Source organism: Cetorhinus maximus, chromosome 16, assembly GCF_964194155.1.
Source record: "Cetorhinus maximus chromosome 16, sCetMax3.hap1.1, whole genome shotgun sequence".
NCBI classification, from domain to species: Eukaryota; Metazoa; Chordata; class Chondrichthyes; order Lamniformes; family Cetorhinidae; genus Cetorhinus; species Cetorhinus maximus.
In genome coordinates this window covers 26,534,496-26,559,315 of record NC_135894.1, presented here as the reverse complement: position 1 = coordinate 26,559,315, position 24,820 = coordinate 26,534,496, and the positions used below count along the sequence as shown (strand labels likewise).

At 43.1% G+C, this 24,820-nt stretch overlaps 1 protein-coding gene across 2 annotated transcripts in view; it reads right to left on the bottom strand.

Annotated features, from left to right (window-relative positions):
* Positions 1–24,820, bottom strand: part of LOC144691446 (uncharacterized) — a 55,431-nt gene that overhangs the window by 7,986 nt on the left and 22,625 nt on the right. Inside the window, exons 6-10 of one of the 2 annotated variants that reach the window (XM_078559543.1) lie at positions 24,628–24,675; positions 21,901–21,972; positions 20,433–20,498; positions 6,836–7,072; positions 5,691–6,107 (exon numbers count right to left, since the gene is read on the bottom strand). In XM_078559543.1, the coding sequence (XP_078415669.1) occupies positions 5,691–6,107; positions 6,836–7,072; positions 20,433–20,498; positions 21,901–21,972; positions 24,628–24,675 (840 nt within the window). The remainder of the gene's footprint in view (positions 1–5,690; positions 6,108–6,835; positions 7,073–20,432; positions 20,499–21,900; positions 21,973–24,627; positions 24,676–24,820) is intronic. The other variant, XM_078559545.1, reaches the window with a different exon arrangement.

The following is a 24,820-nucleotide window of genomic DNA, read 5'->3' as shown; positions in this document are numbered from 1 at the left end:
TGAATGGTAAGGGTTTAATTCTGGGTGAGGACAGCAGTCTGTGCTGGATTCCAGCTCACTGCCTCCCATCTCATGCACTGCTTGTGGAATAAAAGATATATAACAACTTACATTTAAATAGCATCCTTAATGTTGTAAAACATCCCAAGGAGCTTCACAGGAACATGATCAAATGAGGTTCGACACCAAGCCACAAAAGATGATAGGATATGTAATCACAGCAATAGGTTTTAAGGATAGTCTTAAAGGAGAAAAGAGAGGTGAAGAGTTTAGGGAGGGAGTTTCAGAGCTTAGCATTTAACGAGGTATCAGAGCTGGAGAAGGTTCCAGAGAAAGGGAGAGGTGAGGCCATGGAGTGGCTTGAAAAAATGGTTGAGAATTTTAAAATTGAGGTGTTGCTGGACCAGGGCTCAATGCAGGCTAGTGAGCACAGGGGGAATGGGTGAACAAGATACGGGCAGCAGAGAGTTGGATGAGCTCAAGTTTATGGAAGATGCAAGTTGGAAGGCTGGCTGTAGGTAATTAAGGCATGGATGAGGGCTTCAGCATTTGATGTGCTGAGACAAGGGCAGAAGCCAATTACACTGCAGAGGTTGAAGTAGATGGTTTTGGTGATGGATTAGATATGGGGTCAGAAACTCAAGCTCAGGCTCAAAAAGAATACCATGGTTCAGCCTAAGATAGTTGCCAGGAGGGATGGGGTCAATGGCGAGAGAATAGCATTTCTGGGTGGGCACTGAAGATAATGGTTTTGCTATTTTTCATTAATAGAGGAAAATGTGCTCATACAGTACCAGAAGTCAAACAAGCAGTTTGACAATCTAGAGACAGAGGAAGGGTTTTTTCTTTCATTCATGGGATGCTTGACCAGCATTTATTGCCCATCCCTAATTGCCCTTGAGAAGCGGGTGGTGAGCTATCTTCTTGAACTGCTGCAGTCCATGTGGTGTAGGTACATCCACAGTGCTGTTAGGGAGGGAGTTCCAGGATTTTGACCCAGCAACAGTGAAGGAACGGCGAGGTATTTCCAAGTCAGGATGGTGAATGGCTTGGTGGGGAACTTCCAGGTGGTGGTGTTCCCATGTCTCTGCTGCCTTTGTCCTTCTAGATGGTAGCAGTCATGGGTTTGGAAGGTGCTGTCTAAAGAGCCTTGGTGAGTTCCTGCAGTGCATTTTGTAGATGGTACACACTGCTGCCATTGTGCGTCGGTGGTGGAGGGAGTGAATGTTTGTGGATGGGGTGCCAATCAAGCGGGCTGCTTTGTCCTGGAAGGTATCCAGCTTCTTGAGTGTTGCTGGAGCTGCACTCATCCAGGCAAGTGGAGAGTGTTTCATCACACTCCTGACTTGTGCCTTGTAGATGGCGGACAGGCTTTGGGGAGTTGGGAGGTGAGTTACTCGCCGCAGTATTCCGAGCCTCTGACCTGCTCTTGTAGCCACAGTATTTATATGGCTAATCAGTTCAGTTTCTGATCAATGGTAACCGCCAGGATGTTGATAGTGGAGGATTCAGTAATGCCATTAAATATCAAGAGGCGATGATTAGATTCTCGCTTGTTGGAGATGGTCATTGTCTGGCACTTGTGTGGTATGAACGTTACCTGCTGCTTGTCAACCCAAGCCTGGATATTGTCCAGGTCTTGCTGTATATTGGACATAGACTGCTTCATGCTGAGTCGTTGTGAATGGTGCTGAACATTGTGCAATCATCAGCAAACAAGTTCACTTCTAACCTTATCATGGAAGGAAGGTCATTGATGAAGTGGCTGAAGATGGTTGGGCCTTGGACACTACCCTGAGGAACTTGTGCAGTGATGTCATGGAAATAAGATGATTGACCTCCAACAACCACAACCATCTTCCTTTGTGCTGGGTATGACTCCAACCAGCGGAGAGGTTTCTTCCTGATTCCCATTGACTCCAGTTTTGCTAGGGATCCTTGAAGCCACACTTGGTCAAATGCTGCCTTGATGTCAAGGGCAGTCACTCTCACCTCACCTCTGGAGTTTAGCTCTTTTGTCCATGTTTGAACCAAGGCTGTAATGAGGTCAGAAGCTGAGTGATCCTGGTGGAATCCAAACTGAGGTTCAGTGAGCAGGTTATTGCTGAGTAATTGCTGCTTAATAGCACTGTTGGTGACCTCTTCCATCACTTTACTGATGACCGAGAGTAGACTGATGGGGCGGTAATTAGCTGGGTTGGATTTGTCCTGCTTTTCGTGTACAGGTTATACCTGGGCAATTTTCCACATTGCCGGGTAGATGCCAATGTTGTAATTGTACTGGAACAGCTTGGCTAGAGACACGCAAGTTCTGGGGCACAAGTCTTCAGTACGATTGCTGGAATATTGTCAGGGCCCATAGCCTTTGCAGTATCCAATGCCTTCAGCCGTTTCTTGATATCACGTGGAATGAATCAAATTGGCTGAAGACTGGCATCTGTGATGCCGGTGACCTCCGGAGGAGGCCAAGATGGATCATCCACTCGGCACTTCTGGCTGAAGATTGTTGCAAATGCTTCAGCCTTATCTTTTGCACTGATGGGCTGGGCTCCGTCTTCATTGAGAATGGGGGCATTTGTGGAGCCTCCTCCTCCACTTAGTTGTTTAATTGTCCACCACCATTCTCAACTGGTTGTGGCAGGACTGCAGAGCTTGAATCTGATCTGTTGGTTGTGGAATCGCTTAGCTCTGTCTATCACTTGCTGCTTATGCTGTTTGGCGCACAAACAGTCCTGTGGTATAGCTTCACCAATTGACACCTCAATTTTAGGTGTCCCAGCAAGCCCTCCTGTACTCTTCATTGAACCAGGCTTCCAATCCTCTGGCTTGGTGGTAATGGTAGAGTGGGGGATATGTTGGTCCATGAGGTTACAAATTGTGGCTGTGCTGCTGCTGATGGCCCACAGCACCTCATGGTTGTCCAGTGTTGAGTTGTTCGATCTGTTCAAAATCTATCCCATTTAGCATTGTGGTAGTGCCACACAACATGATGGAAGGTATCCTCAATGTGAAGATGGGACTTTGTCTCCACAAGGTCTGTGCAGTGGTCACTCCTACCGATACTGTCATGGGCAGATGCATCTACAGCAGACAGGTTGGTTAGAATGAGGTCAAGTATCTTTTTTCCTCTTGTTAGTTTCCTTACCACCTGCCACAGACCCAGTTTAGCAGCTATGTCCTTTAGGACTCGGCCAGCTTGGTCAGTAGTGGTGCTACTGATCCACTCTTGATGGTGGATATTGAAGTCCCACCCCTAGAGTACATTCTGCATCTTTGCCACCCTCAGTGCTTCCTTCCAAGTGGTGTTTAACATGTAAGAGTACTGATTCATCAGCTGAGGAGGAGATGGTATGTGGTAATCGGCAGGAGGTTACCTTGCCTATGTTTGACCTGATGCCATGGGACTTCATGGGGTTCGGTGTCGATGTTAAGGACTCCCAGGGCAACTCCCTCTCGACTGTTTCCCACTGTGTCGCCACCTCTGCTGGGTCTGTACTGCTGGTGGGTTAGGACATACCCAGGGATGGTGATGGTGGTGTCTGGGACATGATCTGTAAGGTATGATTCTGTGAGTATGACTATGACAGGCTGTTGCTTGACTAGTCAGTGAGACAGCTCTCCCAATTTCCCAGATGTTAGTAAGGAGGACTTTGCAGGGTCGACAGGGCTGAGTTTGCCGTTATCATTACCAGAGCCTAAGTCGATGCCGGGAGGTCTGTCCGGTTTCATTCCTTATCCAATTTTCTGTACAACTGAGTGGCTTGCTAGACCATTTCAGAGCGCAGTTAAGAGTCAACTATATTGCTGTGGGTCTGGAGTCGCATGTAGATCAGACTAGGTGAGGAAGGCAGATTTCCTTCCCTAAAAGGCATTAGTGAACAAGATGAGTTTTTACGACAATCGATAATGGTTTCACGGTCATCAATAGACTTTCAATCTCAGATTGTTATTTAATTCACGGTTGGATTCAAACCCAGGTCCCCAGAGCATTGCCCTGGGTCTCTGGATTACTTGTCCAGTGACAATACCACTACACTACCGCCTCCTCTAAAGAGGTTGAGAGAGGCGGTGGTGAGGTAGGCCTAAGTGCCGTCAGCATATATGTAGAACCTGACATTGCGTTTTTGGATGATGTCGTTGAGGATAGAGGGCCAAGGATAGATTCTTGGGGACATCAGAGGTAATGGTGCAGGAGCAGGAAGAGATATTGTTACAGGCCATGACTGGATAGATATGAATGGAACCAGATGAAAGCAATACCACCCTGCTGGACAACAGAAGAAAAGCATGGGAGGAGGATAGTATGGTCAGCTGCTGACAGTATCATGGTGGAAATCAGGAGGTACAATATTTCATACACTTATTCTCAAGCTACTTTGTGTTGTCATTATTTAATGTTTTAGTGAAGTGGGCAATCTGTGGGAGTACAGTTCCATTACCTATAATAAGTAGCACTATAGTCCCTGCCATTTCGTCCTCCCAGCACTGCTGGTGCTAAACTGAGTCATCCACATGACCTGCTATTTTGTTTTACTGTTTTTTTGAGTCAGTTAAGTTTAAAATTTTTAGTTTACTTGATTCTAATTTCATTTTATTTGTTCAGCCACCATCATTTTCCATCAGTTATTGCTCCTGTTCGCCCAACTCAATCCTCATCGCCAGCCCTTGCTCATAATTGCATTTTTATATGTCATTCCCAGATTTCTTCATGACTGTGGAACCCAATCTCCAGGCCTACTCCTTTAATTAAAGCTCCCACTCTCGGGATCGCCCCCTGCTGCTCAGCCCACTGTGAAGCGCCATCACCTCGCTGTATTCTCCAACATATGACCAAAGTCCCAATCCCTCACCTTCTAAATCCCTCACTTGTCCCCAGTACACATACCTGCCACTTCTCACCTACTCCTCACCCCAACTGCCCTTTCTGCCACATACCTGGACCTAAATCTCCCATTCCTTTATTCTCCCATCATGATTCTATTTACAAAATATAGTCCCCATACCCTTCCTCTCCAACAGCTTAAGGCCAAAACCCTACTCCCCTCCCCTTACCCCTGGGTTGGGTAGAGTCAGGATATGGACAGAAAGGGTGGCTAACAGCAGAATATCTTCTGTGTACATCTTTGAGAGAATGAAATAAAGATTTGCATCCATCCAATAATTTTCAAAACCTCAGGATGTCCCAAAACGCTTCAAAGCCAATCAAATACTTTTGAAGCATAGTCACTGATGTAATATAGAAAACACAGCAGCCAGTTTGCAAACAGCAAGGTCCCAGAAACAGCAATAAGATAATAACCAGACTATCTGATTTGTTTTACTCATGTCGAAGGATAAATATGGGCTAGGATACTGAGGAGAACGCCCCTGCTTTTCTTCCAGATAGTACCATGAGATTTTTTATGTCCATCCAAATAGGCAAATGGGGACTTAGTTTAATGTCACATCCAAAAGGCTCAACTTTGACAGTGCAGTTTTACCTCAGTACTACATTGTGGGGTTGGACTAGTTTATGTGTTAGCCTTTTGGCTCAGGCAAGAATGCTAGCACTGAGCTACAGTTGATTCAATAATGTTGGACTATTAGAAAGAATGGAACATAAACCGTGGTTTATTACGAGAACCATTAACAGGAGTGTTGAACATTGCGTGCTTCCTGAAGACAGCATTTGGAAGGAACCTACTCATTACCTTTGAAGCTGGTAACTCGCCTGACTGCTCGTGGATGGCAACGATAAACACCTTTCCGTACAGGAACTGCATCAAACTCCACCGAGTCCAAGTGAGGGAAAAGATCTCTGACAAGCTGAGCAGTAAGTGGGACGCTCCTGTGGAAGGTTTCAACTGTTCCCTCCATCCATAGCTCGGCCAGTTCCTTGAGAATTGTAACATCCACACAGCCATTCCTTTCCAGCTTCTGGAGACATCCTGTAATATCCAGGGTTGATACCTCAGAAGCATCTTCTTCAGCTTCAGCCAAGCAGTCCCTCAAAATGAAAAGCCAGATGTTGCTGAACTGCCGTGAAAATTCTTCGCTGTGATGACTATCATCCAGGCCACTTTGAAGTAGTTTCAACAACAATTTCGCTCGTCCTGACAGCAACAAACCTAAGGAGGGAAACAAAAAACGGTAGAGTTTGTCAGCCCAAACAAACTTGCCAGCATTTATGATGCATGGACATGCAGTTGGTTCTCAATTCAAAAAGATTCAAGCCTCATTCCAGAGACTTGACCTTATTATTTAGATTGTTCTTCTGTGCAATACTGAAAGAGTACTGCACTGTCAGAAGTGCTGTTTTTCATATGAGATATTAAACCGCTCTCTCAGGTGGATTTCATATCAGTATTTGAAGTCAAGGAGAGGAGGGCTCCTGGCCAAAATTTATCCCTTACCCAACATTGCTAAAACAGATTATCTGGTCATTTGGCTTACTGCTGTTTTTGGGAGTTTGATGTGCTCAAATTGGTGACTGTGTTTCCTACATTATAACAGTGATTCCACTTCAAAAGCACTTTTTTTGCTGTGAAGTATTTTGGGACATGCTGAGATTGCGAAAAACACTATATAGATACAACTTTGTCTTTTCTTTTCACTAACATTCACTAGTCATGACATTTAACGTGGACAGCAAATTTGAGCCATGCACAAATGTTGTTAAAAAAAAAAGGTTGGGATTTTCCAGCCCACTCATGGCGGGACCCGCTGTGGGGATGCAGCGGCCCAGCCAAAAGTCCATTGACTTTCGGCAGGACCAGGCGATCCCAGCAGCAGGAGGGACCAGAAAATCCCGCCCGTAGTCTTTTCGATCTACAGGATTATGAATATCTGGTCTTACGATATCTGTTAGCAGAAGCCATCTTTTGCCTGAGTCTCTTCTCATCATTGGTTTTTTCCATGAATATGTGGATCACTGCAGCAAGCTGGTGAAAATCGTCGGCACTTTCAAGTTCAAAGAGGCAGTCCTGAACAACCTTCCGTGGTAGGCCCAGCAACAGTCCAAATTCACAAACATTTAACGACATGCCCCCGCCAGTGTCCAACTGAAGCAATGTTACTGCCTCTCTGACGAGATCTAAATAAAGGAAACATCAACACTTATTATCAAGAATGAGCTAGCATCTGGGTTTGAACCAAACTCTTATGAAAGAAAGTCCGCACTCATTGTTGGTCATTGGAATGCTATGTGTTTAGGTCACATAGGCATGGTATAATGGCATCCTAATTCTGGCCTTATTGGCACTGAATTTGCAGTGTCACTTATTTAGACCACAGGAGATATAAAACACAAAGGGGTTACAACGGAGGCTGGGGTTTGGAAACACTATCTGGGAAGCATGTAACTAGTGGGTGCCACACCAGATCAGTAGATTTTTGCTGCTGATACTGGGATCCCAACATATAAAGGTTTCCATCCCCAATACATAGATCCCTCAACTTCAGGATCTCAGAATTCAAAGAAACAAATATCATCAGAAAAATAAAATGAAGAAAACTTCAGTAAGCTGCAATGAATGATCATTATATAGGTGCATAGTATACACAATCAACATATAGGTGAATGGTACACACAATCATTATATAGGTGGATGCTATATATAATCATTACATGGGTGAATACACTTATATACTGTCATTCTATGGGGCATAGGAAACAAGAGTAGGACATTCAACCCCTCAAGCCTGTTCAATCACTTTGTTGGATAATGACTAACTGGGTGAACATGGACAAAAAACACTATACACTGTCATTATACGGGTAACTAAACCAAAATAGAGTTTCATTACTAGGTCAATAAATCAGTGTCAATCAGTTTTTGGGTAAATAAACCAATATAGAGCATCGTTATATAGGTCAATGAATCAGTATAAACCATCAGTATATAGGTAATTAAACCAATATGGAGAATCATTATATAGGTCAATAAAACATTGTAGAGAATCAGTAAATGGGTCAATAAATCATAAATGGGCAGAAAAATCAAAACTCTGACACCCGAGTGCAATGCTGAGGGAGTGCTGCACTGTCCAAAATGCTGTCTTTTGGATCAGACATTAAACAGAGGCTCCAGTCACCGTCTCATGGCGGCATAACAGATCCCATGGCACTATTTTGAAGGATGATCAGGGGAAGTTCTCCCTAGTATGTGCACCAATAGCTATCTGTCATTCAGCATCACAAAACCAGATTATCTGGTCATTATCGCAGTGCTGGTTGTGGGAGCTTGCTGTGTGTAAGCTGGTTGCTGTGTTTCTTATGTTACAACAGTGACTATGGGCTGTATTTTACATGTCCCTGGCAGAAGTGTTTTGGGTGGGGCATAGCACATAAAATAGGGTGACTGTCCACCCCATCACTGTCCCACATACCCCCGAGCTCACCCCCGTAATATGGGGGATGGGTAGGTGCCAAAATCGGCAGCCCACCAACCATATTCAAATAACTAGTCAAGGGTCAATTACGCTTGATACCAAGCCAATTAACCCTGATAATACGATGCCCATGCCATAAAATATTTGGAGGGGGCAGAAGTCCCACTTGGCCCTTGTTTAGCTGGCCTGCAGAGCTTCCTGGCTGTGGGGCGGGTTGGTGCGGAGGGCTCCACACCAATTTTGCTTCTGGTGGGGGTAAGCTGTCTGACCCCTCCCCCACCAACTTACTATTCAGACCTACACTTCAAAAAAGTGCTTCATTTGCAGTGAAGTGCTTTGGGGCATCTTGTGGTCATGAAAAGCACTATATAGCATTATAACTGCTAGTCTTTCTTTTTTTATTATGAAGCATCAATATGTGGGTAAATAAACCAAGCATCATATGGATCAATAAATCATTATATATTGTCAGTAAATGGGTAAATATATCACAATAGGCTGTCATCATTCTCTTTTGAGGTAAACAAAACTCAATAAATTAAACAAAACTCAATAAATGAGAGGTGGTAAACAGCCCCTGGTGGGGCACTGTAACTAAAACAAAAATGTGAAAGGAAACTTAACTAATTAAACCAAAATATCAATACCAGGGGTGATGATGCACCCCAGCTCTAGGCTGTCATTATATGTGTAAATAAATCATTATAGATGATTATTATATGGGTATTGAGCCATTATAGAGCATCTTTATATGGGCAAATGAATAAATGAATATGAGTTCATAGCCTATTACAGCAATCAATATTTCTAAGTTGCATGAAGTGTGAATATGTAGAGGACATTCATTCCATCTAACATTGTGCAAATAGATGTGGGGAAAACTTTGTGATTTACATTTTAAGTTAAAAACACTGTTAAGGATTTGCTTTGACTGAAGTAGTTTTACTTGTGGAACTATAAAAGCAGGGGCAGTTTGCTTTCTTAAAAAAAACATAAGATTTTGCTTTAGAGTTACAGTTGCTATGGTGCCTGGTAGATCATTTGAACTTTCTGGCATACTTTGATTTAACTTGGCTCGTGAAATCTAATTTTTCTTCAGTTCTGTGTGTCTATTGAAAATATAAGGAAAATGGTAGAGGGAGAGCCTTTGAGATTAAGGATAAAATCACTTCAATGATAAGAGAGGTTATAATCAGAAGTAAGTAGACAGTAGAGGCTTTTCGGGTAGAATTAAGAAATAGAAAAGGAGACAAGACTGTAGTGGGAGTTGTGGGAGTGTGGTAGCAGCTGTGAAACGGTCGATTGTATAAATGCAGAGATTAGAAAAACATGTAGAAAAAGCAGAATGGTTTTACAAATAGTCGTTTGGTAGTACAGAACTTGAGTATTGCTGAAAAAGATACATGCTGTTAAAGCTTTTCGTCTTGCACTCATCAGGACAGGGTTGACATGGAGAATGTAGCATGGCACAGTTAACTACCCAGCTTTGATCAAATTCAAACCAGGCAGATCAAGTCTGACTGGTCAAGGCATTGTCCTGGGCAACACCTCAACCAGAGTCCACTTACTAACTAATTAGCACCCTCTTCTCATGCAGTATAAATTGTTGTTCCCCTTTATTGTTGGTAATCTCTTGCGAGCTGTCCTGATTAGTGCAAGAAGCAAAGCTTTGATAGCATTTCTCTTTTTTCAGCAATACTCAAGAATGGGTTTAACAGGGATTTTAACTTCCATATAGATTCAAGTAGATGCAGACTAGCACATGCCAGAAAGGTAGAGAATTTTTGAAGTGTCTTGGATAGTCTTCTGAATGACTATATCTTAGAACCAACAAGGGCATTACCATAATTACATTCAATATGAACGTATGAAATAGGAGCAGAAGTAGGCCATTCGGCCCCTTGAGCCTGCTCTGCCATTCAATAAGATCATGGTTGATCTGTTAGTGTTTCGAATTCCACATTCCCATCTAACCCAGATAACCTTTGATTCCCTTGCCTAACAAGAATCTATCTACCTTTGCCTTAAAGATATTCAGTGACCCCCCCTCCCCCACCGCCAACTTCCACCGCCTTCTGTGGCAGACAATTCCAAAGTCGCACAACCCTCTGAGAGGAAATTTTTCTCCTCATCACTGTACTAAAAGGGCAACCACTAATTTTAAAACAGTACTCCCTCATTCTGGACTCACCACAATGTAGGGCAAAGTATACAAGAAGAAATATTGGGTGCTTGTGATAAAGGGACAGCAATAATCATGAGTGATTTTAATCAACATATAAACTGGAAAAACCAGATTGGCAGTAGTAGCCTGGATGAGGAGTTCATAGAATGCTTTTGAGATAATTTTTTAGAGCAGAACGTCTTGCAACCAGAGAGCACGTTATATTAGACTTGGTATTGTGTAATGTGACAGGACTAATTAATGACCTCAGGCACCCCTAGGTAGCAGTGACCACAATATGATTAAATTTTGCATCCAGTTTGAAGGGAGAAGAGTGGGTCTAAGAATAATATTTTAAACTTAAGGGAAACTATGTAGGCATGAAAGCTGAGCTAGCTGAAGTGAACTGGGATACTAGGCTAGAGGATAGATCAATAGAGAAGCAGTGGCAGACCTTTAAGGGGATATTTCAGAATACTCTGAATAAGTATATTCTGAGGGGAGGATCCACTATCCGTGGTTAACCAAAGAAATTAAGGAAAGCATCAAACTTAAGGAAAAAGCACAACTGTACAAAGATGAGTGGCAGGTCAGATGATTGGTCAGAATATAAAGAAAGTGAATGACAAAGGTTAATCAGGAGAAATAAATCTGAGTATGAGATGAAGCTTGCTAGATATGTACAAAGGATAGCAATAGTTCCTATAGGTATTTAAAAAGGAAAAGAGCAAATAAAGTGAGGGTTAGTCCTCCAAGGAGTGACAATTGGGAGTTAATAGAAGATAATAAGGAAATGGCGGATGAAATGAACAAATATTTTGCTTCTGTCTTCATTTTGGAGGATATAAAAAACATTCCAATAATAGCTGTAAATCGGGAGGTGGAGGGGAGAGAGGAACATGGTAAAATTACAATCACTAGGGAAGCAGTACTGAGCAAACTGATGGAGCTGCAGACTGACAAGTCTCCAGGTCCTGATGGACTTCATTCTATGTCTTAAAAGAGGTGGCTAACGAGGTAGTAGGTGTGTTGGTGTTAATTTTCCAAAATTCGTCACATTCTGGAAGGGTTCCATCAGACTGAAAAGTAGCAAATATAACCCCTCTATTCAAGGAGGGAGGGAGGCAGAAAACAGGAAAATGTAGGCCAGTTAGCTTGATGTCTGTTGTGGGAAAGGTGTTAGAATCGATCATTAAAGAGGTTATAGCTGGGCACTTACAGAAACTCAAGGTAATCAGGAAGACTCAATACGTTTTCGTGAAAGGGAAATATATTTAACCAATTTATTGGAGGTCTTTAAAGCAGTAACATGCGCTGTGGATGAAGGGGAGCTTGTAGACGTGCTGTACTTGGATATCCAGAAGACATTTGATAAGGTGCCACATCAAAGGTTATTGCGGAAAATAAAAGCTCATGGTGTAGGGGGTAACATATTAGCATGAATGGAAGATTGGCTGGCTGGCAGAAAACAGGACATGACGAGTGGAGTCCCACAGGGGTCCGTGCTGGGGCTTCAACTTTTTACAATTTACATCAATGACTTAGATGAGGGACTGAAGGCATGGTAGCTAAATTTGCAGATGACACAAAGATAGGTAGGAAAGTATGTTGTGAAGATGACATGAGGTTGCAAATGGATATAGGGAGGTTGAGTGAGTGGGCAAAAATCTGGCAGATGGAGTATAATGTGGGAAAATGTGAAGTTGTTCAATTTGATAGAAAGAATAAAACCCAATCCTTGTCATCCTGCAGCCACGCCTCTGTAATGGCTCTCAGATCATATTTATTTACTTCAATGGGCGCTATCAATTCATTTACTTAGTCATGAATGCTCTGCGCATTCAGATACAGAGTCTTTAGTTTTGTCTTTTTGTTATCTTTGTAACATCTGGTATTGACTATTGGTGTATTTTTAGGTTTTGTCTCTGTCCCTTCCTATTATTCTATGACTCTCATTTCCCACATTACGATTATGGTCTCCTGCCTTGAATCTAACCCTTGTTTTGCCACATACACCCAAGCTTGATCCCTCTCCCCCTTGTTTAGTTTCAACCCCTAGTTATGTGATTTGCAAGAACACTCGTCCCAGCATGGTTCAGGTGTAGACCGTCCCAACAGTACAGCCCCCACTTTCCCCACCCAGTATTGGTGCCAGTACCCCATGAACCAGAACCCACTTCTCCCACACCAGTCTTTGAGCCATGCTTTCATCTCTCTAATCTTCTTTGCCCTATGCCAATTTGCACATGGCTCATTACCTTTGAGGTTCTGCTTCTTAATTTGGTACCTAGCTCCTCTGACTGATCAGAATCTCCCTCCTTGTCCTACCTATGTCGTTGGTACCTACATGGACCACGACAACTGGATCTTTCCCCTCCCAATGCAAGTTCATCTCCAGCCCTGAGCAGATGTCCTGAACCCTGGCACTGGGCAGGCAACACAGCCTTCTGGACTCTTGCTCTTTGCTGCAGAGAACAGTGTCAATCCCCCTCACTATACTGTCCCCGAAGGAATAACAAGCTAGACTTATTAATAATGGTATGTGAAAATCTATCAGATAGCAATCATAATATGGTCAAATGCAACGCAATGTCTGAAAGGGGGAAAGGCGAAACAGTTACTAGGACACTAGATTTAGATAAGACTGACTTCAATCGGATGATTCAGAGACTGTCCACAGTAGACTGGGCAAATCTGTAAAAGGCTAAAACGTCAAAAGATCAATGGGGTGTTTAAAAAAGTATTTAAAATGGTAAAGAACTAGTTTATACCGCTATAGAGCAAGATGTGTATTTGCTAAAAGAAACAGTCATAGATGACTAAAGAGGTAAGAAACAACATGAAACTAACAGGAAAAAGCATAAAAATGTGCAAAAAATGGCACATAGCCTGGCAAATGGGAAACATTCAGATAGAAGTAAAAGGTGACAAAACAGATAGTAAAATTTACAAAAAGGGAGTTTAAAAAGAAACTTGCAAAGGATATCAAAATCAACGCAAGGAACTTTTTACAAGTATATTTGGAAAAGGAGGAGGTAGTCAAGAGCAACGTGGAACCCTTGACATGATAATGGTGATATTGTCGATGACAATATGGAAAAGGTGAACATTTTGAATAATTACTTTGCATCAGTATTTACAGAAGAGAAAGAGGTCGACATGCCAGATATTCCAAGGAATACTTGAAATACTGAATATTGAATCAATACCGAATTAGAGACAGGTACTCACTAAAATTACCATAAGTAACAACAATAATGAAGAAAATTATGAAATAGGATCAGATGACTTCCATTTCGGGAACTTAAAGGAAGTAGATAAGTATATTGCAAATCCCCCAACCAAAAAAAAACATTCCTTTGGACTTGCACATTTTACTCCACTATTTCATATAGGTGAGAGAGGAAAACCATGGATTAGGGACCTACTAGCCTAACATGGGTTGGGAAATTACTGGATTCTACACTAAAGGACAAGGTGACTGAACACCTTGAGAAATTTGAACTGATTAAAGAGAGCCACTGTGGATTTGTAAAGGGTGGGTCATACCTGACGAACATGATTGAATTTTTTGAACAGGTGACTAAAGGGACTGTGAGCTAAAGTTGAAGCTCATGGAGTTGAAGGCAAATTATTGACCTGGTTAGGAAATTAGCTGAGTTTCAGGGAATAGAGAATATGATAATGGATAAGAGCTCTAATTGGCAGGACGTGGTTAGTGGTATCCTGCAAGGATCTGCGTTGAGATCTAGAATATTTATTTATGACTAAGATGATGGGATAGAATACCACATGTTCAAGTTTGCTGATGACGCAAAGATGGCTGACATTGTTAGCAATGTAGATGGAAGCATAAAGTTACAAAGAAATATTAATAGGTTAAGTGAATGGGAAAAATTGGTAAATGTATTTCAATGTAGGCAATGGTGAGGTTATCCACTATGGGCCTAAAAAGGATAGATCAGGGTACTTTCTAAATGGTGAAAAGCTAGAAACAAAGGTGGTCCCAACAGACTTGGAGGTCCAGGTACAAAGATCATTAAAAAGGTATGAACAGGTACAGAAAATAATCAAAATAACTAATGGAATTCTGGCTTTTATAGCAAGAGGAATAGAATACAAGGGGGTAGAAGTCATGTTTTGACTGTACAAATTGCCAGAGGGGGAATAGATAGGGCAGGCCCAGAAACTAGTTCCCTTGGTTGGGGAGTCTGGTACTAGGGTGCATGGTCTAAGTGAGCTAGCCAGACATTTCAAAACAGAAATTAAGTGTCAGTTGGGCTCAGGTGGTGGCACACTCACCTCTGAATCACAAGGTCTGGCTTCAAGTCCCACTCTAGGGTTTGAGCACAAACATCAAGCCTGGTATTCCAATGCAGTACTGAGGGAGTGCTGGATTTTCAAATGATGTTCTTCATGGTAAAATAGCAGACTGACAGTACTAGACTCCACCATGGGGTCAACAAGGACTAGACTCCACCATGGGGTCAACAAGGACAGGAGAGCAAAGTAGAGCTGAGTAAGTTGAACAAAAAAATTGCTTCTTTGGTAATGGAAAAGGAATTGGCTGGCTGTAGTACATTGATGGAAGAACCAACCTTCATTTTCACCTTCTCGTTGTTGACATTACACCTAAATGATGTGATGACTCCCAATGACATAAATTACATCTTTGCACTACAAGTGACGTCATCTCATTGCATTGTTGAAGAACAGGGCTCAGAAAGCCAATGGACACCTTGTTAGTCCTTGTGTTACAAAGGTTCTCTGGGCAGCAATTTGAATAAAACCCTTCTATTCTTACTTTTCCATACTTTAATTTATGTCTTATAAGTACATGCTGGGCCTAGGATCAAAATCCATAAAATCCCCAAATCCAGCACACATCCAGTCCCGAGTTTCCCGGATATGTATAGGATTTCACTGTGTTGAATTAACTGTTAGAGTGCGATCACTAGCTTCAGAGCATGGGTTTAGGATTGGAAAACTGTCCAGGGTTTCTTCTATACTGTGATCACTCCAGAATTCCTCGTGTTCGAAGTTGGATGAGGACAAAAATAGGTTGGGGTGTGATGTTCTTCATGGTAAAATAGCAGACTGACAGTACTAGACTCCACCATGGGGTCAACAAGGACAGGAGAGCAAAGTAGAGCTGAGTAAGTTGAACAAAAAAATTGCTTCTTTGGTAATGGAAAAGGAATTGGCTGGCTGTAGTACATTGATGGAAGAACCAACCTTCATTTTCACCTTCTCGTTGTTGACGTTACATCTAAATGATGTGATGACTCCCAATGACATAAATTGCATCTTTGCACTACAAGTGACATCATCTCATTGCATTGTTGAAGAACAGGGCTCAGAAAGCCAATGGACACCTTGTTAGTCCTCGTGTTACAAAGGTGACAAGATCCAAAATGAAAGGAGCAATGCAAGAAAGAAGACAGAAAGGGTTTGCATTTGTAAGGTCCCTTTCACACCCTGAGGACATCCCATTGTGCTTCACAGCCAATGTAGTACATTTAAACTGCAGTCACTATTGTAACGTAGGGAGACCAATTGAGCACATCAAGGTTCCTTCCAAAGAAATGAAACAAATGATCTTGGCTCAGAGGATCAGGAGGTAGAATTATTATGGGTGGAGATATTGTATAGGCTCCCTACTCCCTAACAGTAGTGGGACAGAGCATTAAACGAGAAATTACTGGACCTTATAACAAAGGTAATAATTATGGGGGAGGGATTTTAATCTTAATATAGACTGGATAAGTCAAATTGCCAAAACGGTCTGGAAGATGAGTTTGTAGAATACTTTCATGACAGTTTCTTGGAGGAATATGCTGTGGAACCAATTAGGGATAAAGCTATTTTGGATCTTGTATTGTATAACGAGGCATTGTTAATCAGTAATCTCACAGTAAAAGATCCTCTGGGAACTAATGACCATTATACATCTGAAATCTGTGTTACTTTTGAAAGTGACATGTAGAGGATACGGGGTAGACCATGTAGGACTGAGATGAGGAGAAATTTCATCACCCAGAGAGTGGAATTCGCTACCACAGAAAGTAGTGGCAGCCAAAACATTGTATGTTTTCAAGAAGGAGTTAGATATAGCTCTTGGGGCAAAAGGGATCAAAGGAGAAAGCAGGAGCAGGCTACTGAGTTGGATGATCAGTCATGATCACAATGAATGGCGAAGCAGGCTCGAAGGGCCCAATGGCCTACTCCTGCTCCTAATTTCTATGTTTCTACGTTTCTATTCCAATCACAAACAAGAATCTTAAACTTAAAATGAACATTGGTGTGAGGGGAGAACTGGCAAAGGCTGATTGGGTAAATAGACTAAAAGGTATGGCAAGAAATGAACAGCGAGAAACATTGGTTCCCTCTAGGCAGGCACAGGAGAAATGATCACTTAAGGAGATATGAGGGTGGATGATCAAAAGTTTAGTCAACGGTGTAGGTTTTAAGGAGTGTCTTAAAGAAGGAAGAATGGTACAGAGGTTTAGGGAAGGCATCGGCAACTGAAGGCATGGCAGCCAACGGTGGAGTGATCAAAATCAGGGATGCTTAAGAGGTCAGAAATGGAGGAGCATTGTGAGGCTGGAGCCTATCAATCAAGTAGGATAAGCGAGACCAAAGGGAGATTTAAAAAGAAGAATGACAGTTTTAAAATTGAGATGTTGCTTAATTGGAAACCAATGTAGGTCGGTGAGCACAAGGGCAAAGGGTGAACAGGACTTAGTATAAGTATGTGCAGCAGAGCTTTGGATGACCTCAAGTTTACAGGGGGTAGAATGTGTTGTGCCTTGGGATAGTAAAATATAGCAGTAACAAAGTCAGGAATGAGCTGAAGCATGGGCAGAGTCAGGTGATGTTGTGGAAGTGGAAATAGATGATCTTGGTGACGGTGCAGATATGTAGTCGAAAACTCATCTCAGGTAAAATATGACACCATGGTTGTGAACAGCCTGGTTTATCTTCAGAGCATTGCCAGGGAGAGGGATTGAGTTAGTGGTTAGGGAATGGACATTATAGTGGTGACCGAAGACAATGGCTTTGGTCTTCCCAATATTTCGTTGGAGGGAATTTCTGCTCACTTAATAACGGATGTTGGACAAGCAATTGGACACGCTGATGCTGCCCAGGGGCAGCATGTAGATGAGAAATAGGAGAGGGCCAAGGATAGATCCTTGGGAGATACCAGAGGTAAGGGTGCGGAACTGGGAAGAGAAGCCATTGTTTCTGTGACTGCAACTGTATAGGTAAGAATGGAACCAGGTGAGAGTAGTCCCACCTGGCTGGACGACAGTGAAGAGGTGTTGGAGAATGATGGTGTGGTCAACCGTGTCAAAGCTGATAGATGGAAATGGATAGTAACCTTTGTCACAGTCACATTTTGTTACTCTGGCATGGGTGGGGGCCATGGTTCAAACATGGAGGTCCAGGAAAGATAGGCATGAATTTGGGGGGTGATGACAAATTCAAGGACTGGAGAGAGTACGGAAGGCTGGAGATGGGGCAGTAGTTTGCAGGGTTGTTAGGGGCAAGGGTAGAGCCTTTGGGAAGAGAGGTGATGACAAGAGATTTGAAGCAGAGAGCGTCAGTACCTGAGGAGATAGAACTGCTAACAACATCAGTTAACATGGGAGCCCAGAAGGGAAGTGGATGGGAACAGAGTCGGGAGAGCAGGAGGTCAGTCTCACAGACAAGAAGAGCTCGGAGATGGGATGTGGGAATGAAGAAGAGAAACTGAAGAAAAATGCGAATCCAGGCTAAGGCAGAGGGAAACCATAGAGGATGTTTTTCCAGATGGGCAGTGGATGGGAAGGAAGAAGCAGAGTCAGCTAAACAGATGGTCTCAGTCTTTGTGACAAGGAAATTTATGAGCTGCTCATGTTTGTTGGAGATGAGAATGGGCTAAACAGTCAAGAGTGGTTTAAGAAGATGGATTGTCGTGGTGAAGAGAAACTGGGAGTTATCTTTGTATTCCATCCTGGAATAGTGAGAGGTTTTGGCAGAAGAGTGCAGACCCGACAGTGTTTTATGTGATCCACACAGATCTGGCAGTGAATGGCTAAAGCAGACTCAGAGGGGAGAGCGTTACTGAGTAACAGTTAATGTTATCAGTCTGCGGTATTGAGGGATTGCTACATTTCCTGACCTTGGGGAGCAGCATCAGTGTAACTGAAATCGGATAGAAAGAAATCATGTTAGAGTCACGGTTAACTTTAGTGCAGATCTGAAGCTGACTAATTGAAAGAGAAGTGTTATAGTGTCATAGAGAGAGTCATAGAGGTCTACAGCACAGAAAAAGGCCCTTCGGCCCATCGAGTCTGCACCAGTCAGCCAAGTACCTAACTATTCTAATCCCATTTTCCAGCACTAGGCCCATAGCCTTCTATGCCATGGCATCGCAAGTGCACATCCAAATACTTCTTAAATGTTATGAGGGTTTCTGCCTCTACCACCCTTCCAGGCAGTGAGTTCCAGATTCCCGCCACCCTCTGGGTGAAAAAATTCTTCCTCACATCCTCTCTAAACCTCCTGCCCCTTACCTTAAATCCATGCCCCCTGGTTATTGATCCCTCCACCAAGGGGAAAAGTTCCTTCCTGTCTACCCTATCTATGCCCCTGTTAGCTTGGCTCAGTGAGAACACTGGCACCTCAGTTAGATGTTATGGGTTTCAGCATCACTCCAAGACTAATGTTACAAAACAGAATTGGTCCACTAAGCCAGTGGTTCTCAAAGTATTTTGTCCATGGACCATTTAGATGGGACTAAGGCTCCACAGGTGACCTACTGGTCTTACCCCACCCAGTTTCACTTGCCACCACAAAAACCTCATTAGAATTAATGGGTTGGACGGGAGACACCAGTGAGGTGATGCCTGGTTCCAAGCTGGAGAGCTTCAGTCTCATAATAAAAACAAAAACAAAAACACCTGGAAAAACTCAGCAGGTCTGGCAGCATCGGTGGATAGGAGCAGCATCCGCAGTTCTTTGCTTTTAGCTTCAGTCTCATGATAGATTCCATGTTCAGCTGGTTCCTCCTCTTTGTTTTCAGTTCCATTACTTTTGGAAATACGATTTCACAGTCATGTGTTGTTGGGAATGGCAGCTGGTCGGGAGCTGCGATGGAGAGGCCACGATATTTATACTGTACCTGGAGCCAAACGTCCATCAAACTTTTCTCGTGAATACCACCTTCAGTGACTTGCATTTTGATCCAGCTGGCAAACCATCTGGAGGACCCTGACGGATCCTCACTTTGAGAACCACTGCATTAGGCTCAATCATTCCACATCAGCATTTATCCTCCAATCCAGCAAAATAGGACATGAACACATTGTTCCCCAGGCCCCACAACTCAAACTGTGTGAGAGGACTGCTGAAGCAAGGCAACACCTTTTAAATTCTGCCATAAATGCCTGACTCGGTGATGCTTCTCTCTCCTAGGAATGCAGGGGTCATCTCAATGCCCTCTTCTGCCTCTGCGAAGTGCAATGGCTTGAATCCTGGGCGCTGAATGTTTGTGTGGTGGACCCTGGATTCAGTAGCCTCTCAACCTCTGTGAGCAAGGGGCCCAGGTGGCCCAGTTTAAGGTTGCCTGATATTAGGGCAGTCTTTTCAATTGGGAGCGAGAATAATGTAGTGCTTTAGTCAGGGAGAATTGTGTCATCCTTAAGTCCTTCAGCCCTACTTCTCATTATATCCCCCATGTCAACTTCCCTACTGCAATTGTTGGCAAGTCCCAAAGCATGAATGACACTAGTGAAGCCCCCATTAACAGTTATGGAAGGAGCTATACAGCTGCCCACTTCAATACCCTGCTCTCCTCCGCCCAGCCTCACCTACAGTAATTTGTGAGAACATGAATACCCTGCCACGTACAAACCTTTCTCTATTTGTTGCAACTGAATTTCTTCGTCAAATCCGCACTTCAGCTTCAAATCTTGCAACACTGAAAGACAATAAATGAAAAACAAATTTCAGAGAGAGGTAGGCTGACAATGACTGTGGTTATTGCTTGCATTGCTGATGATATTAGATACAAATCTGCACATTGTTTGAAAGAAAATGAGTGTTTACCAATTTCAGTCCTGAATGTGAATCATTGGAAACTTGGCAGACTGCAGACTTGATAACTCACACAGGACAATTACACTGAGCAGGACACAAGGAGGAAAGGATTGGCAATACATCCAAAAAAGTAACCTCAATGCAAGCTTATTGTCCCAAACTTCCCTTCTTGCTCATGCAGACTATGGAATGTAGAGGAAACAAAACACTTGCATTCATCATAGTCTTAGCATTTCCCGAGGCACTTCCCAATAGATTACCTTCTCTAAGTGCAGGCAATGCTATTTTGAAGGAACCATGGCAATCACCGAATGGATCAATGAGCAGTCAACCTGGGTGCTGTTGATGGAGGAAGGCATGTTCCCTGGGAATGTTTTTCTTTGAACGGAGTTCTGGGATCTTTTCCATTATTCTGAACAGGTGGACAGGACCTGCCTTAGCCATTCTATTTGCCATTGTAGTTCTTTCAACGCTAGATGTTCCTGCCTTCCCCGTCACTGGTCAAGCCTTCATTCCTTGATCATACTCTCTGGAATTCTCTCCCTAAACCCTTCCTTCTGTGTTACATCTCATTTCAAATGCGACCTGAAAACTGACCAGAGTCCCACTTCAAAGAGTCCAAAACCACTTGCAGCTGAAATAGCAGGCACCCTACTGTGATATTGAACTAGCACTAATCCAGTATTGGCAGTCCTAAGGCTTACATCAACAGATAGAGTGAAGTAGCAGGCAATCATCTTTTAATACTCCAGACTATTTTCTTTTAAAGAGTTAAAGGACAGGAGTTTTAAATGCCTTGGCAGCTTAATAAGTCCCTTTGCAGTTCAGCTTGACATTTTACAGTTGTTTTTGACTGTTCCAATGATCTTCACAGTTCCAATGAGTTTATGCACTTTTTACTCACATTAATGCCTACTTTTAGATTTCTAAAGGGCACCTTACTCCTCCCAAAAGGCACCTTACCTCTCCCAATGGTGTCCCGGGCCAATTTCCAAAAGGGTGATGTACCTCCCCTAAAAGGGTACCCTGGCTATCCCAACCATCCCACAAAGTTCAGACTTGAAATTGCAGAAGAGGCTTGAATCCAAAAGTCTCTTCCCCGCAAAAATGGTAGGTGCCACGGGGGCGGGGGGGGGGGGGGGGGGGTGGACTTCCGGATACAGCCCTCAGTCACCACTGTTACTTCTTCCCTATCAATGTTACACACTGAAGAGAGTTAGAGAAAGTATGTCCACGACACATGACTACGACCCAGGAAATCATTACAGAACACCTTTACTCACAGGAAGTTACTGGCTGTGTTTCCTCTTGTGGAACAGGAACAAGAGATGATAACAAAGGTGGATGTTCTGTATCTGTAAAGGAAAGAGTGAGAGCTGAGGGGTCTGAGCAGGTCTGAGAAGCTAGCTAGCTACTCAAACACACACAGTACATCAGAGCAATTACAACATGAAGGACTATCCATCTTTACCAAACGCTGGCCCCTCCTTCCAGGAAAGCTTCGTTCACAGGGAATGTTTTCTTTGGAATTCTACATACGTGCTGGTCAATTGACTTGGAATTACAGGATCAACAGTGACTTCTCCTTGAAGAGCTGTTCCACATATTAGGTCCCATGTTATACCTCCTTTACAATGTCAATTGTCAGTTATTTTATTTGTCATTTCCTAAAGAGGTGTAGCAATCACCTGGTTTTCAGTGCATTTGTACACAAGTGAGTGACAGGTATTGAGTTTAGCTGGTCAAGGCTGATTTAATTGAAGTGTGCTGAAATGATTCAACAGAGTAAATTCAGAAATTATTTTCTGTGGTAGGGGAGTCTAGAACAAAGAGGCACAATTTTAAAATTAAAGCTAGGTGTTAAAGCTGGAAGCCCTGTTTCTACACAAAGGGTAGTGGAAATCCCACTCAGGAACACCCTAGATATCTGCCATCCACCCCTCCCCCTGACGTCAGGTCAATCCAATCCCTCACTCCTCCCGAATTGCAGTACTCTACCCCATTCAATTGGGGAAACACCCTGCTCCAGCTACATATCTTCGCTCTCTCCATCACCCACACCCTAGTCCTGTCCCTCCTCTCCACCCCATCACATGCCCCCGCTCCTCTTTCCATGCCACACCACATGGGATACTCCCTCGTTCCCCTGGGACACACTTCCTCAGGGACACTCCCTCTCTCTACCCAGACTGGCCATCGACCTCGGGACACTTTCTATTCCCCGCCCTGGGGCACATTCTCTTCCCTGCCCCAGGTTCCCTTTCTCTCCCTCACCATCTGCCTTGGGACACTCCCTCTTCCATAAGAACATAAGAAATAGGCGCAGGAGTAGGCTATTTGGCCCTCGAATCTGCTCCACCATTCAATACGATCATGGCTGATCTGATTGTGGCCTTAACTCCACTTTCCTGCCCGCCCCCATAACCCTTGGCTCCCTTGCATATCAAAAACCTGTGTAACTCAGCCTTGAATATATTCAATGACCAGGCCTCCATTGCTCTCCGTGAAAGAAATTTCTAAAGACTAACGACCCTCTGAGAGAAGAAATTTCTCCTCGTCTCTGTCTTAAATGGGAAACACCTTCTTTTGAAACTGACTGCCAAAGTTTGTCCATTTAATCTATCTATATCCCTTTTCAAACTCAGCGTCCTCTTAACAGCTTGCTTTCCTACCTATCTTTGTACTGTCAGCAAATTTGACTACAATACAATCGGTCCCTTCATTCAAGTCATTAATGCGGATTGCAAATAGTTGAAGCCTCAGCACTGATCCTTTGGCACTCTGGTAGTTAGTTTGCCAAGCTGAAAACGAACCATTTATCTCAACTCTCTGTTTCCTGTCAGTTAGCCAATCATCTATCCATGTTAATATATTACCTGCAACACCATGAGCTCTTATGTTGTGCAGTAACCTTTTATGTGGCACCTTATTGAATGCCTTTTGGAAAACCAATGACACTACAACTCTGGTTCCCCTTTATCCGCCTTACTTGTTACATCCTCAAAGAATACTAATAAATTTGCCAAACATGATTTCCCATTCACAACACCATGTTTATTCTGCCTGATTGTATTATGATTTAAATATCCTGTTATTACTTCCTTAATAATGGATTTGAGCATTTTCCCAATGGCAAATATTAGGCTAATTGACCTATAGTTTGTTGCTCCCTCCTTTCTTGAATAGAGAGGTTACATCTGCGGTTTTCCAATCCGCTGGTACCTTTTCATAATCTAGGGAATTTTGGAAGATTACAACCAATGCATCCAGGACATTCCATCTCTCTCCACTCCCTGGGACACTGTCTCTCTCTCCTTGAGTAGCCCTCTCAAGAGCACTTCCTTTCTCTCCCCCCCATCACTCCTCAATGGACACTTCCTCTCTTCTAACCCCCCCACCATGCACCTCTTCAGGATAATTTTTCCACCCCTCAAAGAGGATTCCTCTCTCTCCACTCCCATGTTAAAACTCAACACAAGCTTGTATCATGGACCGACTTTTATATTGATTGATTTCTTGAACCCATGACCTTTTGGCTCAGAGGTGGGAATGCTACCACTAAGACAAGGTCGAATAGGTTAAACTGAATTTGAACTCTTCCAAATACAGTCTGGAGAATATTGAATACAGTTTAATAGCAATAACAGAAACTCAGTAACTTCTCAACTGTAATATCTTCCTGATTGGATGTCTGAGGGGTTATATGTTCAACAGAAATACAGCTGGAGAGAGAAACAAAATAGTTTGCAAGTTATACCATTCTCTTCTGTTGGACGCCAATGTCGTTTGACATCACAGGAACGCACATCAGTGAAAGGTATGCAAACATTACAGTGGGCATCATCTGAACTGTGAATCATATCAATACTTCACTGCAGGGCAAACACTGGTGCAATGAGCATCACTGTGACCTGCAATTTAATGCCAATACTGCAGCATGGGACAAACACATTCTGTAAATAACTAACCCTGCTGTTGTCAGTGATTTTGTGTAGAACTAGCTCTCCTACCTTGCTGTAGCTGGATAGGAAATGTTGGTTTCCTCTCATTAAGAGCTGCTGCAAGTAGAGAGAGGTACAATTATTCACAAACTTTCAAGATCGGTCCAAAACCACACTGAATCAACATGATGATGTGCTTAATGACATCATCCACTGTTGGGATAGGCTGACTGTTCAATAACATCACCCACCTCAGGGACCA